Here is a 17,505-nt window from a genome sequence, read left to right on the forward strand (position 1 = left end):
CTGGTTTTGTTCTACATTTTGTTTAAAGCAGCAGTTTCCACGAACCTGTTGATGACATTAAGTGAGGACTTGCTGTGCACTCCCTGGTTGGTTCCTGTCAAATCATGCTTCTGTATTTAATGAGAGAATTATGCATCCACCCTCAACATACCCCTACAAAACTTACTAAAAATTTTTAAGCAATCGGCCCTTATTGCTGATAATTTTTCTCAGAATTAGTGTACACACTAGTGTGTATTAGTGTACACACTGATACAATGGACCAATACTTCCTATATTATATTAAGCAAGTTTATTGTGCTTTGAATGCAAAGATAAACATATGTTGAACTTTACAGAGATAAGGAAAAGAAATTAAACAGTAAAAATAAACGAACACAAGAACTGAACACTGCCAAGAAGCCAGATGAAATGAGGAAGCAGTAGAAAAATGCTGGCAAGGACCACTGAACTTAATAAAACACCTGGCAAGGTGTTCCAGGTAACCTTAGAAAACTGCCCAGTCATCATTTGCACGGCAGTATGTACTCTGCTTTTGTGGCGTACTGATCTTGCCTCATCCATTACATTCCCAAGAAGCCAGCCAGCAACATTCCCATTTTATAGTTGTGCTCTGACTCTACATGGCTATCGTTTGCAAGATTGGCCTGCATAAGCATGAAGGTTTATGACCTGCATGATGAACACAGCTGCCTTTTTGCTTTTCAACAAAAATCCCAACATACACATGAATATATAATAAATGCTGTGCTCCTTTAGCTTAAGATATTTGTAGTAATACCATCACCATCAAACACCTTTTAGACATCTGCTTTTAGAATTACCTTTAAGAACACACAAGAAAGTGGCAAAAAAATAGAGCTGGAAGAAAACTTAGCATTCACCTACTCTTAACTCCCCTCACTGAGCCATCATCTTCCACAGCAACCCGACTGGAGGACCTGCCTCGCCCAGCTTCAGTACTGCCTCCTGCAGAGCTTACTACCTTCATAAGCAGCCCATTCCAGCTGTCAGACTACTTCCATATCAAAAGGTCTTCTTACTCTGTATTACACTTCTTGGTTTTGGTCAAAATAATATACATATATGGACCATCTTTTTACATTTCATGAATCTGTACCCTTCTCAACCACAGAAACCGTGTTGCTCACACACAGTGTTGCCATAACTCACAAACACCTTGTAGATGTACACAGAGAACACCCACCACTCACTGTGACACCAGCCATGAAGAGCAGCAGAGGCTCTACGCAATTGGACCTCATGAGACACAACACACACTGGGAATGTATTCATCAGATTTGGTGTCTTAATGAACTTCAGCTCCAAACAAACAACAAGGTCATTATTAAAAGACAAAAATTTGCAATTAAGGATGATGCTGAATGAAATGTACTCTAATTCCAAAACTTCTCTGGGGCAATAGCAGTGTCACTAAACCACCTGCTACAGCTTCCTTTTGAAAGAGTGTGTTCAGGGCCGGGCATAGTGGCTCATGCCTATAATCCTAGCACTCTGGGAGGCCGAGGTGGGAGGATTGCTTAAGCCCAGGAGTTGGAGGTTGCTGTGAGCTAGGCTGATGGCATGGCACTCTAGTAGCCTGGACAACAGAGCAAGACTCTGTCTCCAAAAAAAAAAAAAAAAATGTGTGTTCAGACTTCCTGCTCAAAATCTTGACTACTTTATAGCCAGGCAGCTGTCTACACCCTAAGACCCATGCTCTTTCCAAATGATACATAAACTTATTAGCTTCTTAAGCTACTTTGAAAATAATATTTTTATGGTTTATGTGTCAGTATGGAAACAGAAAATGAACAAAATCTCAACTTTCAAAGTTTGCATCATATTTTTATACTGTTGGTATCAGCACAGGTAGAACTCAACTAATTTTTTTCAGGTTACCCGCAACTCACACATAGAATGAGGTTACGAACTATGACTATAATGACTTACATAGCATCAGTTCCTACCTAACTTACAGGTAGAGACTATGGCTGAAGATAAGGAAGAGACAGGAAAAACAAAACAAAACAAAAAAAAAACACCTTTCAGAGGGTTAGAGCTTAAATTTGAAGCTTGTATCTCAGGAGTTCTAGATACTATGCTAATTAATGATCATATAGGAATAATTAACATAGTTGGTGAGATTATCGTTAAATCTCCACAAAGTAAATTCTGTTAACATTACTTAAAAAAAGTAAACGGATATTATATATACATAGATTAGAATAGATATGTATGTTAACCTGTCTTGCTTTTTTTTTAAAGACAGCATGTTTATGTCTAATGTGATTCTTTCCAGAGCCAAGATCAGATCATCAAGCCCGTTTAATATCAAAATGACAAACCAACCTTGTAGCTTCTGATTTTCCTTCTCCATTCTAAGAAGCAGTATCTGCTGTAGAATAGCCTTTTGCCATAGCTCTCGAAGCTCACGAGATGTCCTTTTCTTCTCCTCTGGTACAGGGCCAAAGGGTCCATCTTCACAAACTGGTTCTAAGGGAGATCGTGGGGGAAGCTCTCCCAGCTCTGAATAATCTGTAGAGGGAAAAGGACATCCCAGAATGGTCATTTTCAACAAAAAATATGTCTTCAAACATAGTGCTAACTTAGGAAATTCTGCTCACTCAGATAAAACATAATATCACCAAATTTAAAATTCATGTTTTATTTTTCACTGAACCATGATATATGATAAAATTCATGTTTTAATATACATTGAAATAAACTAGTAAGCAAAAGTTGCAGTAGCTGAGGAAATATTTAAAGATACCTACTTTTTAAGGTGTAATATTTTTCTCTTCTTCTGAAGTTATTTAATAACTGTATTATTGATAATAACAGCAAATATTCTTAGTGTCTACTGTGTACCAAACTCTTCTAAGGGGTTTATGTATAATAACTTCTTTAATACTCACAACCACGCTACGACGTAGGTACTATGATTATTCAGTTCTACAGAAAAGCAAACTGAGGCACAGGGAGCTTAAGTTAATGTCACATAACTAGGAAGCAGCAGGGCCAGGACTGGCACTCAAGCAGTGTGGCTTTCACATGTGTTCTTAACCACTGTTATATGGCTAGGTATTCTGAAAGGTGATTAGAACACAGTTAGTAGCCAGTGAGTAATAACAGTGACCATGAACAGATCCTCTACCAAGTGCTGGGCATTTTATACAGACAGACTCAATCCTGACAACAACTCCAGAAGCCAGATATTAGCCTGAAAAGAAAACTGAGGCTCAAAAAGCTGGAGTCACTTGCCCAAGGCCATGTAGTAAATAAGTAGGGACACTGGAATTCCAGCCTATGTCTGCCCGACTCAGAAGCCCATTTGCTTCCAACTGGATCTCATTATAATTCAAATGTTTCCTATGTCATCAATTTTTAAATTTCTGTTTATTGGTTTAAATCTCTGTACCTTTTCCAACTGCAGAAACTATGTTGCTGGTTCAATGTTTTCATAACTCCCAAATACCTTACAGACACGTACAGAGAACATCCCACTCGCTCACTGTGATACCAGCTATGAAGAGCAGCAGAAGTTCCTGGACAACTGGACCTCATGGGATGTCACATACTCTTGGGAGCATCTATCTAAACTGAACTTTTGTAAATAAAATCATGGTCTTAACACACGCCCTGAGAAACTCTTCACAGGCAACTTGAGCCCCACAATCACCCATAATACAACATACAATCTCTTCCAGTTGATAGATCAACACAAATTCCACATAACACTCAATTTCCAGAACAGCCATCAGTGTTGACTACTACCTTTATCTAAAGTTGGATTTGTTTTCCTGCTATGAAACCTATGAGATCAAACACAGGCTGCAAACTGTTTCATTTCTTAAAGTGACTTATACAACTTAACTCTGGTAACTTAAAATTACTAGATTTAAAAATATTTAATAAGCATGCTTGATAATCCCTGTAAGCATTTAAGTACAGAGCTCTAAATTACAGAGCTTTATAGAGTCTTACAATGGTCCTATTAAACAAACAAATAAATGAAAGTTCTACATCTTTGGGGGGCTTATGTATGTTACAGGAGGATGCTCATGTGTAATGTTCAGTAAAAAAGCAGGAATCAAAACTGTCTATACAGTATCACCTCAATTTTATAAATATCAGAGACAATATGGATTCGTGATTAATAGGACAGGTTCTGGAGTTAGGCTACCAGGGTTTTAAGGCTCTGCCGTTTATTGGTTTTGTGATCTTTGGTGAGTTACTTCACCTCTCTCTATTTCAACTTCCCAATCTGTCAAGTAGGAATAACAGTACCTCCCTCCCTCTCTTGTGAAAGAGACTGAATTAACATATGGATAAGAACCACCCAGAACAGGGCCCAACACATAGTAAGAACACAATAAATATTAGCTCTTATTGTTTGCTATCATATATTCATTAAGGGCACAGAAAAAATACTGGAAAGAAATACATCGAAGTTTCAGCCACTCAACTGCAAGCCCTAGCAAGGCAGAACCTTGCTGCCTTGTCAACAAGGGCTTTGGTCATCACTAAGCACAGCTGCTGGTAGCCAGCACGTGCTTCATAACTGTCAAATACGAGATAAATAGGTGATGGGTTTACACGCACTGTTATTCATTTATTTCCTGTATCTTCTAAATTTGTGACAATAAACATTTTTAAAATAAAAATTAAAGAAAAATAATGCAAATCCATTCTGATTAAAATGAAAGATGGAAAAATGTTCTCCTGCAAAACACAGAAAAATCAACCCCTTCCCCCTAAAAAACTTGTACACTCAGGATTAGTCATTACTGAATATGAAATAGTTTAATCCTTCTATTTAAAAGGAATTTTGGTCTGAATTCCTATTTAATCTTATTCCCCAGCTAGAAGTCTTCCATTTGAGCCCTTTCCTTTTTTCCTTTCTTTTACCATCTTGGCTCTTGGGACTCTGTGGATCCTGCAGTTGATTAAAGCTCTGCCTTGACTCTTACTGGAAGCATTTACACTCCTACTGGTTTGCAAAGGATCCTCGTTTCCAAACACTCATTCTTGTGAGATGTCCTGCCGACGTGGCAGGCGCGGGCGCGGTAGTGAGGGCAGCGCGGGAACACACTTCCGTGTGCGCCGGGGCAGCCCGGGGCCGGCCGGCCAACAGAGGGAGGCCCCGCGAGTGTCACGCAGGGTTGACCTGGTCATACTTAAACCTACTAGTAAAACAAGGGCTCACCTCACCTGGCCTCCTTCCTCTAATCTCAGCCTTCCTGTTTACCACAGCCTTTCTCCCCCTGAGTGTCCTGAAAATTCCTCCCACGTTTCTTTCAAATTCTGAATGTCAATGCACAGAGCAGGTGCAACGCAGGCCAGGTGCTGGGACATTCCTGGCAGTTTAGGCTGCCTGTCCCCAGACCCCTTACTCTGCCAGCTGGGCTGCCGACAAGGACTACTTCTACAGAAGCTGAGGAAGCTCTAGGGTTCACAGAAATTAGATCTGCAACGAATACAACCATTGTTTGATGACAACTGTGAGGTTTAAGACAAATTGCCTCCCAAATGTTCTCTACTTTTACCTTCTTTTTCTTGTCAATCATTAGCTACAGTCTGTTGAGCTTTTACCATACAAGCCCTTGACACAAATAAGCTTGTCAGATTCTCACAACAACCTCATGAAATAGGTGATATTATTGTCCCCATTTTATAGCCAAAGTAACTAAAGTGCAGCGAGGTTCTGTAACTGGGCCAAGGTCACACAGCTAGTAAGAGTCAGAGCCACGACTTGAAGCAAGGTATATTTTCCTCGAGAGTGAAAAATGTTTACCCTGTGCTTCTCTAACTTCTACACGCACATACATCACGTGGGGGGTTTTGCTAAACTGCAGATTTTGTTTTGGCAAGTCTGAGGGGAGCCTGGGAATTAGCATTTCCAGCAAGATCCCAAATGATGCCAGCACGGCCAATCCTCCAAGCTACATCTTTACTCTTTCTCCCCTCAAGCAATCAATCCTGTGCACTTACTACCATGTCGGCTCCTCTCGCCTCATGCTGCCACTGAGGGAGGACACAGTGCAGGTGCTGTTGCTGGGAGCTGCCTGAATCTGGGCCTTCAGCACATGGCAAGAGCTCATCCCAAACTTAGGGTACCAAGGCCAAGTTCAGAACGCAAAGAAGAACTGCAAGTACTGAATTAATTTCACCTCCGAATGAACTAAATACAACCTGATCCTCTGTAAAGGCCAGCAAATCAAGCTAACAGTTCACAGCACGGTTTCTCAAGCTGGGCACTGCCGACACCTGGGCTGGGCAGTTCTCTGCCGCGGGGAACTGCTCTGTGCACTGCGGAACACGCAGCAGCCGCCCTGGCCACCACCCACTTGACGACAGTCCCATCTGCCCACCCCAGTAATGACAACAAAAATGCCTCCAGACATTCCTAAATGTCCCCTGGTGGGAAGGAAGAACAAAAAACGTGAGACCCTGATTCAAAGTAAAACACTCATTACTTTCTCTATCCTAAACCCTGGGAAGGGGTAAAAATATATCCCCTTCACCCCAATTTTTTTTACATGGTAACAATTACTGATTTCATAGTTTACAATTAATGCTTTTAATATTTTTTTGCTCATATTAAGGGTAGCCTAGTTACAAAGTAGTTTAGTAACTTACAAAAAAGGATGGTTAAAATGTTTGTTTATTCTAAATTTAGCCTGGCTGAATCAGTTCAAGTAAGCTGTTTTCTCAATGCAACAAGATCCAGACTGGGGCCAAGGCCACAGCTGCACAATCAGACGTCTTCTGTGCGTGTGCAGGGTGCAGTCTTGGGAGACGCCGGCGCCCTACACAGGGGGTCGAGTGGGGCGGCAGGGCAGGGCAAACAAAAACGTTGGGCAACTGTCAGCTGAGAACCTCGTTCTAATGATACACATGGGCATGATTCCTAAGCCAACTGCACCAGTATTTACCGAGTCCCTTACGTGCTCACAGCAATATGATGTGCTAGATGGTCTAGGAGGACTAACATGTTCCTAATCTTCTCCACAGCAGTCCCAGGGATCCAGCTTCTCTCCCTGACCTGAATCCTTGCTGAGACACCACTGCCCAGAGGCCCGTGCGAGGAGCGCAGCCCAGTACAGCTGAGGCTGAGCTGTGGTGGGGGCTGCGCTACCCGAGGGCCGGCTCTGTCGGTGCCTCCTTGTGAACGCAAACGCCTTTTGAGTTCCGGTCCCTCAGTACAAAACGTGAGAAATGATATTCACCTCCGACTGCCCAGCTGTGGAGACCACAGGCACTGACATATTTATAAAGTCTGCAAAGCTGCAAAACCAAAGGGCTGCAATAACACATTAGTCTAGGATTAGATTTTACTGTTCTGACATCTCCTGCAATGACAGGGTGTAGAATGCTTAAATAATGTAGACTTTCAGAAACAACAGCCTCCGATGGGTTCTAAGAATTTTAAAGCTAGTCACAATTCAGGTGCCCTAAGAGACAACTGCCTCCACTTAAATCACTGCTGTGACATTCCCCGTGGAGTCATAAATATGCTCTATGCTGGTGTGTCAATATTTGAGGTGCTGGATTATTTTCCAACAACTCCGTGCTGCTGCATTCTTCTTTCCACCTGCACACAAAGGTGTGGGGAAGAGTGTGGCACGGCACTGGATGAACAGGGTCAGGGCCGCGACAGAGAAGGCCTCCTGCTTGCCCAGCACCGCGCTCTCCAAAGTGTGGGACACAGGGCTCCTTCCTCGTGTTTTCACAAAACACTGCCATTGAGTTCTGAACTGCAGTCCTCCTCCTTTTAAAGACACGACACTAATCCCATGTTAAGTGCCCTGTAAGAAAAAGGGGCTCCAGGAAGAAAACGAAGAGACAGATACTTACTCTCCAATTTTCTGGACTTTTCTGTACGTTACCCCACAAAAGAACATTTTATAACTCTCTCTATCCCTCCTGAAAATTTTGAATTCCCATGCCAAAAAAAAAAAAAAAAAAGAAAGAAAGAAATTCTTAAAATTCTAGTTATTCTGAAACCTCTGTTTTAACAACATGAAAAGATTTTGGAAAGGAAAATTGAAACTGAACATTCCATCTCTGGAGAAAAGTTAGCAAGGATTAACATCTGCAGCACTGGTTACCAAGAGCTGAAGAAAATTTCTTAAAAAAAAAAGTACACTAAATGTACCATGTACATTTAATGCTGTCAAACTGTTCACAAAGTATGAACAGCTTTACTGCTACCACAACAGAAGGCAGAGACCAGGAGGCAGAGACCAGGGCAGAGATTTCTGTGTCTCCGGCCACATCCCATGCGTGGGAAACAGCAGATTCACAAGGAACGTTCACTCAAAGAACGGACTCATTTACCCAAGACTGCTTTCAATTCCACCATGACTTCTTTCGATGTTTTAGGTGAAATAATCCAAAGAACCTGGTTATCTTCTACAGTTGCATTATATGACAGCCCAACTATAGGAAAACAGATTTTTTTAAAGAAAACATTCATCTGATAAAAAGAAATACTTTTAAGTTCTTGCCACATGCAAGGCATGCTGCTAAAAATCCAAGTATAAATAAGACACAGTCCCTCACATTTTAACAGGGTGACTGAGAGAAGTGCACGACTACTAGAATGAAGGAAATGCAAAGAAAGTGTTCTAGAAGTTCAACAAAGAAAGAAAGATGAATTTCTGCTGTTTATCAGGTCAAGAGCATAGGCCCTGGAACCAGATATCTGGGGTCAAACCCAGGCACCACCATGAATCTAGAAGCTACTCAACCTCACACAGATTATCTGATCTCATGACACCTCAGTTTCCTCCTCCAAAAAACGTGCACAATACTGCCTCGCTCAGGCTTACTGTAAGCATGAAACAGGTAAGAGTGGTGGTGGGGGGGAAGGGGGACTCCAAGCCTGTGCATAGTAAACATTCAATAAAATGTCAACCACCATTCTTCTTATCACCATTATCTTTGATTTTGGGGGGAAGGGGAAGGGCATGCCATTCCTGAAGGACAGGTAAAATTCGGACAGGCGGAGATGATGGGAGCCATTTTAGGTAAATGGACCAGCACAAACAAGATGTCCAGGTAACTATCAATCCGTCACTGAAAATTACCCATTTTGGCTAATGACTAGATGGTGTGCATGTGAAAACAGAAGACAAGGATGGGTAATTCTAGATTACTTAGAACACCTGGTCCATCTATGTAGTAATTTGTAAGAAACTGGAAATCTTGGAAAATTAGGATTTTTTTTTAAACCTGATATCATATATATATTCTTTTGCACTGGAAAGAGATCCTGGCCACCAGGGAGCACACAGCCCAGTGGCTCAGACACACAGGGGCCATTATCACAGTGTGAACAAGTGCCTGAAAAAAAGCTACCAACACAGAACAGAGAGCCTGACTGCCTGGAACAGGACCGACAGGAGGTGAGGGGTGTGACAGGCAGGCACACTCATTTAAAGAAAGAAGCCAAGATACGCAGCAGCAAGGAACACAGCAAGGGCCCTGCAGATCTTTATCCGCGTGCTCTCCCGAAGAACTCTTCAGTTTCCGAGGCTGTGTAAAGAGCACTCGGAGACGAGAAAGCCCAAAGTCCTGACTCAGTCTGGGTGGGGGTCATGACAACAGCTCAAAGGAGAAGCAGGGCAGACTGTGGAGTGGGAGGAAGCACACAGGAAGAGGACAGAAGGCAGAGGACAGCAGGTCCCGCACAGGCTTTGGTCGTCCAGCCGACAATGCCCCGGCTTCCTCCTGCCCCGGCTGCAAGAGCTCCGGGAACAAAGCACCGGGAGCTCTGCTGTCCCCCAGTGCCTGCAGTGGTGGCTATAAAAGCTGAGGTCTACAGGAGCTTGAGAAGAACCAAGAAAACGCTGTAGACAAGATTTGATGCGTGGGATAAAATTATCCTTCCAAATAAATAGTATTTGTTTTTGCATTTGCCAGGGGAATGATACTGTACTTTTGAGGAGGCTGAAAGTCGGGCTCTCATTTCTTGATTATAGATAATAAAACGAAAGAGAAACAAATATTCAGCCTCAGCTGGAATATAAAATGCTGATCTTTGTAAGAGTTTGCCCTCTCCCATTATCATTTCTATAACACTGATTTCAAATTGTGATCCTCGCAATTCTATGAGACAGGCTGGGATGGAAAAGCCCGCCAAGCCCTTGGGCGTGCCACCAGGATGTGCACCGAGGTGGTGGCCAGGGGGCCGGCCCTGCCACCCAGAGGGCTCCCCCAGCAGCCCCCACACTACGCTGCCTTGGCTGCCCCTTACTTTCTGTCCATCTTCAGGACTGGGAGGAAACTTACAGCTGAAAGGGACACCAGAAGATGACTTAGCTCAACCCCACTCTCTTCCCAGATGTGGAAACTGAGGCTCAAAGAGGTCTAAAGTCACATTTTTTTGAGCATTCACTACATGCTGGGCAGTGTGCTTTACGTATCCACTGACGTCATCCTCACAGCCACCAGACGTGCTAGGACCGTTTCATCACCCCAGCGCCGCTGCTCACGGCCACGGAACGAGCAGGCTCCGTGACCTTTCCGTGCCTGTAACAGCGTCCGCTTCCCACAGCTCTGCTGCAGGGATTAAATGAAACATCCCTGAGAGCACTTAAAACAATACTCGGCCAGGAGTAAGTGCCGAATTCCTACTCGCATCATTATTTTGTTCTGAAAATAGACCATCTATTGACAAAATTTTCTGTTGCTCAGACTTCTCCACAATCAGACTAGGGTTGGGGATAAAAAAGAGAACTGGTTCACTGAAGAATACCGGGGAAGAGAGGCACTTGTTCTGTGAAGAAAGTCCCAGCGCCAACCCAGGGCTCCCCAACAACAGGAGGCCCCCAGCCACTGCTGCGGTGCATCCAGGGAGGTCACACGAGCCGTGGGCGGAGGGCAGCCACTGCACAATGGCGGGGTTGCCCTTTCGGCCGGCCTTTGTCTGGCTGACCCTGCTCCTCGGTCAACCGCAGCTCCCAGGTCATGCCCTCGGGGACAGTTTCTCCCACTGCTCCCTGCCCTGTGGGACCCCGAGGCACCTCCTCTGTGCGCCCAGATCATCAGGGCAAACCTCAGCCAAGCCTGTCGGCGATTCGGAGACCCGCATCAGTGCCCTGAGCACAGAAAGTCATGCAAGAGTAGCTGAGAAGCAGGAGACAGGGGCAGCCTGGAGCCTCGAGGAGAAGACCAACAAGAAGGGAGAGAAGTCAGAGGGGCCCAGTTTTATTCTTAAATTATGCAAAACTATTATAAAATTTTACATATATAAACCATCTATATCTACATAGGTAGATATAGATACAGAGGTATCTGCCACATATATATAACTTTATATATTTCAAACCTTATAGGAAACATATTACAAATAAGGTGTTAAACCCTCCTGTGACAAATCACTCATTCGATCCATCCCAGAACAACGATGAAATGAAACCAAGCTTATCTCCAAGGAGCCACTGAGCAAGCTACCACTGCAGGTCAGCACTAGATGTGGCCAAGAGCAGAGCAGCCCATGGGGGGCCAAGAGTGCAGGGGTCCATCACGATGCCCTACCCCTAGAAAAGATGATCCTAACTGAGCCTTTCTCAGGGGTAGGGGACAAGCACGAAGTCCGGACTGCCAAACAGAGAGGGAAGGTCAGGCACTTCCTTGGAAAGTGCAGGAATTAAAACAAGGCAACATGATGAATTCAGGGACTGTAAGTGGTTCCACATGGCCCAGGGTAGGGGCAGGAGTGCACGCAGATGGCCAGCAATGAGTCAGATCAAGAGGGCAAGGACCGCCTGTGCTGAGCGAGCCCACCTGACACGAGCTTTAGAGAAGAGATGGAAACAACAGAGAGCCGTGAGCAGAGACCACACAGGGCTTTGCCCTGACTGTTGCTCACACTCGGCCCTCTGATTTCATCCACATGGATTTTTCAAAAGGTGTCAGACCATCCAACATGTATCATTTACACTGTCGACTCTCTGTGACTACAGCTGCTGCTCAAGCCTGCTCTGCTTGGACCTCACGGTGGGCGTAGAGCTGTCCAGACAGCTGCCTGACCTCCCCTCCAACAGCACATGGGCGGGTCACGGTCGACAGAACCTAGACTGTGAGTTCAGTCTACGGGAGCAGATCTCAAAATGTGCTTCCCACACAGGCACCATCACCCAGAGTGTGTTAGAAATACACAGTCTTGGTCCCACCCCCGGTCAACTTGATCACAAACTCTAGGGTGGATCCAGTAACCTGGGTTTGTACAGTTAGGAATTCTAATGCGCACTAAAGTTTGAGAACCCCTGGCCTCTAGCATTCGGCACATTTTCAGCACTTATTTTAGGATACAGGTTTAGCTTAATTAGTGGCTTCACATATGTGACACTAGGAACAGGGGTCCCTTTTAAATAAATTATTTCAAATCACTTAAACAATGACTCCATGCATTATGGATGACCTGACCATTAAACAAAGTTTAAAAGTGCAACATATCTTGTTTTTCAAACACCAGCCAAACTGTGCTTTTATCTTTGTCAAAGGCAACTGTTTGAACTAAAATTAATACCATTTTCTTAAGAAATGCATTCAGAAAATGGCTGACCTAGATCAACTACCCACACTATTACAGCAGTAAATTTCCTTCCAGAAAACTTCCATATCTGAACACAGTCAGAGACACAGACCGATGAATCACCAACACAAACAGAAAAATATACTACTAAAGCTAAGATCACAATTTCTCAACCCGTGTTGTTTAGCCATCTGCAGAAAGGCAGCTCGTTTACGGCTCAGCTTCCAGCCCCTCCACCGTGAGCCTCCCATCCAGCCCTGGCTGCAGCTAACCAGGCTGTCCCTGCTGCCATGGGCCTGCCGACAAAGGCGTGGCATTATCTCAGGGCCTGCCTACTACTCAGTTTCTACCGAGTCACGGTGAAAAGAATCGTGGTGAGCAAACCAACTTCCTCACCCTCAAATCTCCCCTGCCCATAGCACGAGGTGTGATGAGGGTCAAGACCAGGCCTGGGAAGAGTGAAGTGGCTGCGTTATGGAGAGACGGCTTTCCAACTACACCATGAAGCTCTGCTTGCAGGTCCATGCCAGGGCCCGGGGAGTGGCAGAGAATGGAGCGCGGGCTGCTATAACACAATACTATGGACTGGCCGGCTTAAACAACAGATGTTTATTTCTCACAGTTCTGGAGGGGAAGTCTGAGACGAGGGTGCCAGCATGGCAGGGTTCTGGTGAGAACTCTCTCTCTTCCTGACTTGCAGACGGCAAGAGAGGAAGCTCTTAGACTGCTACTAATCCCATTCATGAGGGCTCTACTCACATGACCTCACCTAACCCTAATCACCTTCCAAAGGCCCCACCTCCAAATATCCTCATATTGGGGGTTGGGGCTCCAACATGTGAATTGGGGGGGCACAAAGATATAATCCAAGCAGGAGCAAATCTGGTTCTAAAGTACCTTCCACCCCATCTCAGCATAGCGGTTCTTACTTAAGGTTTTACAGGGCCTCTGTCAGCTTTTCTGTAAAGAGCTCAGTCCGTGGCTAAGAAGAAAGGAATATTATGAAAGCACAGGTAACAAGGCTTTATTATGACCAAAAAGAACGGGATGGTCTTAAGTTGAATCTTGATGGATTGGCAAAATTCAGCATTTGTTTTGCAAGGGGAGGGGAGGCCTGACGGTGGGGGAGCAGGAGCGGAGAGAGAGCTCAGCCTGAGCGCAGGCAGCACGTGCTCCAGCTCAGCGCTGCCCTTGCTGTCGATCCACAGCACTTGCTATCCACACCACTGCCGCAGCACTTGGCCTGCACGGCTATGCGGCACTTTTTATCTTTGTTGTTCTTTAACTTTAAGCCAGGTCCTGGGGCAGGACTTGAAAGTCTACTTTGCCATCTGGTCTATCTTTTATCCTGCTTCCTCACTCAGACAGCCTCCTCGTCAACTCAGGACAACCTGACCTACCCCACCGCAGGAGGCAGATTCAGAATAGTGCGTCCAACCCAACCAGTTCCAACACACCAACCCAGGCAGGCACTTAACTAACATGTGCTTCCAGGTCCCTGGACTACCACGGGGTGAAATGCCAGCCCTTGATTTATAAGCCCAATGTCCAATTAAAATCACTTGATGATGGAGAAGAAAGGACGACTACGCAGACAAAAGGCACGAGACGATCACAGGCTTTCAATACCAAACCAGACAAAATGCATTCAAAGCCAAAAAGCATTAAGGTTTATGAAAAAACCAAGAGTCAAGATATAGCTTCTGCCACATGTCACTTATGATACAGATAGGTATATTTAGTGTATTTAATTTGTACTTAACTAATATTTATTAAACTTGGGGCAGAAAAGGATCATTTTATCCTGATAAAGTTGCAACCCCCCAATTTTTAAGGTTTATGCTACAAAATATCACTGTATCAATAAAACACAACAAAAACCCTCCAGAAATTTTAAAAGACTTTTCTCCATAGCTGTAGCTTTCCAATTCAGAACCTTGAACTTAGCTCCATCCACACACCCAACGATGCCCCATCCTTTTTTCTCCCTTGGCATTTATCTGTCCCCCTCACGACATGCGCACACTCCTTTATCTAGCCTGAGATCCCCTTTCAACCCAGCACTTAGTACCATGCTTTAGGTACAACTGTGCACTCAGTATATGTGTATTTAAATAGCACACGACAAATCTATCTCATCATGTCAAGGGCAGGGATAGCTTAATGCAAATTTTGGACTAATGTGAGAAGCTCTGTTAGTGTACCCGGATGGTGTGAGAATGAAGCCAGGGTTACAGAAAGAGCCACTGTGTGAGGCAGAAGGAACAGCTTAGTAGGTCTGACAGGTGGAACTTGAACCTGAGTAGCAGCCAGGAAACAGGAAGAAGGGGTAGGTTAGAGGCACCCTGTGGAAGGAGAGGGAAGGCAGTGACTTGTGAAGTCAGACAACAATGGCACAAATGGCAATTTCCAAGAAAAGAAGCCCTATTTTTCCTTCCCTGGCCCAGGAGAAGGTTTTTAGGTAGGCTGATTAGCTTTTTTTCCCCCTCTGAAAAAAGTAATATTTTAATTGATCATAGAGAAACTATAAACTCTAATATAATTATTTTTTAAAGAACAAAAATTATGTATATTCCTACTTCCCAAAGATGAACACTCTTCATATTTTCATAGATTTTCCTTCTTGTCTTTTTTTTTTTGAATTTTCACTCTATGAATAAGCATAACTCCCATTCTGTATTCTGGGGTTTATGTAAGCATGGCACTGTGTGCATCTCGAAGGTCCGGAACCACCTTTAAAACAGCACAATGGGATGCAGAGCCCGACACGGGCAAGGCTCATAAGGCAGGGGACCAGGACCCCAGCCTCACATCCAGGGGCCAGGGCAGGACAGGCACACTCAGGACTCATCTCCAGAGAGGTGGCACTGGAATCTATTCAACTAGAAATAAAAAATGAGCAGAGTCACATCACAGCCCTAATTCCCAGAGAAGAGCTGGTGAGACGTTCAGTAGGAACTTCCAGAGGAGAGGAAAGCAGGAACGGGAAGCAGAGCTTGTGGGAGGGTCTCGAGGAGAAGTTGATGTGGGGACTATAAGAGAGAATGTGTGACCAAGGGGGAAAGGGGGGCGGGGAGGGAAAGTCCCAGGAGCACATACAGGTGGTCATGAGAGGCAGCAAGGAAACCCTGATGGGGGTTTTGCTCGCACAGCAGCCCTGAAAGGAGAACTCGGCGACTTAGCCGCTGACACTGACGAGGGGTTAACTGCTACAAGCTCCAGTTATGAACTGCACAGCTCTCCTCCCCTCAGGCTTCTGGGACCCCACCCACCCCATTACACAATGCTTATCTGGATGTGATCTCGGCTGAAATCCATGAAAGGAAGCCCGTGACTTAAAAGTCAGGAAATACTTTTGTGCTTTGCTGGGGTGAGGGGATGGGGAAGTCCACACGATGAAACAAGAAGTTTAAAATAGCGAACCCAATTCTTCCCCTAACTCACTACAGTGTTCACCGAGTTATATGTGGAAACGTGACCTTTCCACCTGGAAAGCCCCAGCCTCACTGCTTGCATCATAAGGGCCCATATCCTGAAAGAAATCACCTTGGGAAGGAGCATTCTTTTTGGGTACCCAGACTGTTAGGCATTTGGGAAACTCGGTTTTAGCTGTGTTCAATTTCAAGCTTCGATATTCTCATCAAGAAAACAGAAACAGATTGTATGATCACTGAGACGGCTTCCACCCCTTAAAAGTCAGGACACTGATAGTAATTTAAAATCCCAATAGATTTCAAACACTTAATCTGTTCTGTGAGTTAAAGTGGAGAAGTCAAGTTCAAATGTTCTTTGGAAATTATTTTGTGGTAAGCAAATTTCATAAACATTACTACAGTCTGCTTGGCCCCAAAATCTCATTAAAGAGTTATCATTTCCTTTTGAAAATCTCTACCGACCATAACTGATTATGGCAAATCCCAGCACACTAAGCTTCCATTTGGCATTATTAACACTTGAGAGTTGTTACTTGTGACCAAATATTCAAGCACAGGACAAAACAAAGAAGGACGCAGAAGAAATGTCTGCTTTGATTAATTAAAGCCATTTGGTAAAAACGTACGTATCTACCACTCCAAAGGAGGAATTCTTTTCTAAACATCCTAGCCCAACACAGAAAATCAAGCGCTGTACACTCAGCTTAAAAGCTGCACCTTAAACTCCAAAGAAGGTCAGCACAGTAGGAAGATCAATCCTTCTAAGCCTGGTCACCGTGTGCTTCGACAGCCAGGTTTCACCCCGTTGCACGCGTCAGCTTCTGGGACATCTTGAAAGCTGCATATTGTTTAACCTTTTGCTGGGATGATTTTAAAGAGTGAAACATCTATGACTAATTTCTTGACAATGATTCCCAGTCTTTTTGTCTTCCCCATCAAGAGAGTTTTGAAAGAACCCCTCTGTTGCCTGTGTCTTTCAGCATGGCTGGCTGGAGGGTTTTGCTGTCCCTGAATTCGGAGCCAGAGCTGCGCAGTGAGGTGTGCACCTGGGGTGTGCGGGAGCATTGCGCTGCTGCCTACGCAACTGGTTTCCTGTGGCTGTGACCTGAGGCCATCACACACACTGTGCCACAGAGCTGAAGCAACTGTGCAAGCTAGCAGCACACCGCCCAGGAGGCCCGGAGAGGCTCTTCCGGCCAACATGACTGTCCTCCCTATGCCATAGTCCCTGGCTGTCCAAGAACATATTTTTGATTGTCCTAAAAGTCTGGTGATGTTTAAAGTGCAGCTGGCCAGGGTGGACTTAAAGAAGGGCTGCCATCTGTGGAGGGGCCAAGAAGGCAGCTCTGTGTACTCCCCACAAATCCCTAGTAGGAACAGACTGCCTGCACTCTGTGTGTGTAACAATAGCTCCCCTTTACTGAGTGCTGCCTCACGACTGCCCCAACGCGCCCAACGATGAGGTGGGTGCCATTACGACACCGGTGTGAAAGCTGGAGACACCATGGCACACACAGGTCAAGC

At 44.7% G+C, this 17,505-nt stretch overlaps 1 protein-coding gene across 4 annotated transcripts in view; it reads right to left on the minus strand.

Annotated features, from left to right (window-relative positions):
• The window catches only part of TBC1D1 (TBC1 domain family member 1), a 202,881-nt gene that overhangs the window by 36,333 nt on the left and 149,043 nt on the right, over positions 1-17,505 (minus strand). For all 4 annotated transcript variants that reach the window (XM_069495292.1, XM_069495293.1, XM_069495291.1 and 1 more), the window contains one exon: positions 2,353-2,538. In XM_069495292.1, coding sequence (XP_069351393.1) covers positions 2,353-2,538 — 186 coding nt within the window. The remainder of the gene's footprint in view (positions 1-2,352; positions 2,539-17,505) is intronic.

Source organism: Eulemur rufifrons, chromosome 19 (genome assembly GCF_041146395.1).
Source record: "Eulemur rufifrons isolate Redbay chromosome 19, OSU_ERuf_1, whole genome shotgun sequence".
NCBI lineage: Eukaryota > Metazoa > Chordata > Mammalia > Primates > Lemuridae > Eulemur > Eulemur rufifrons.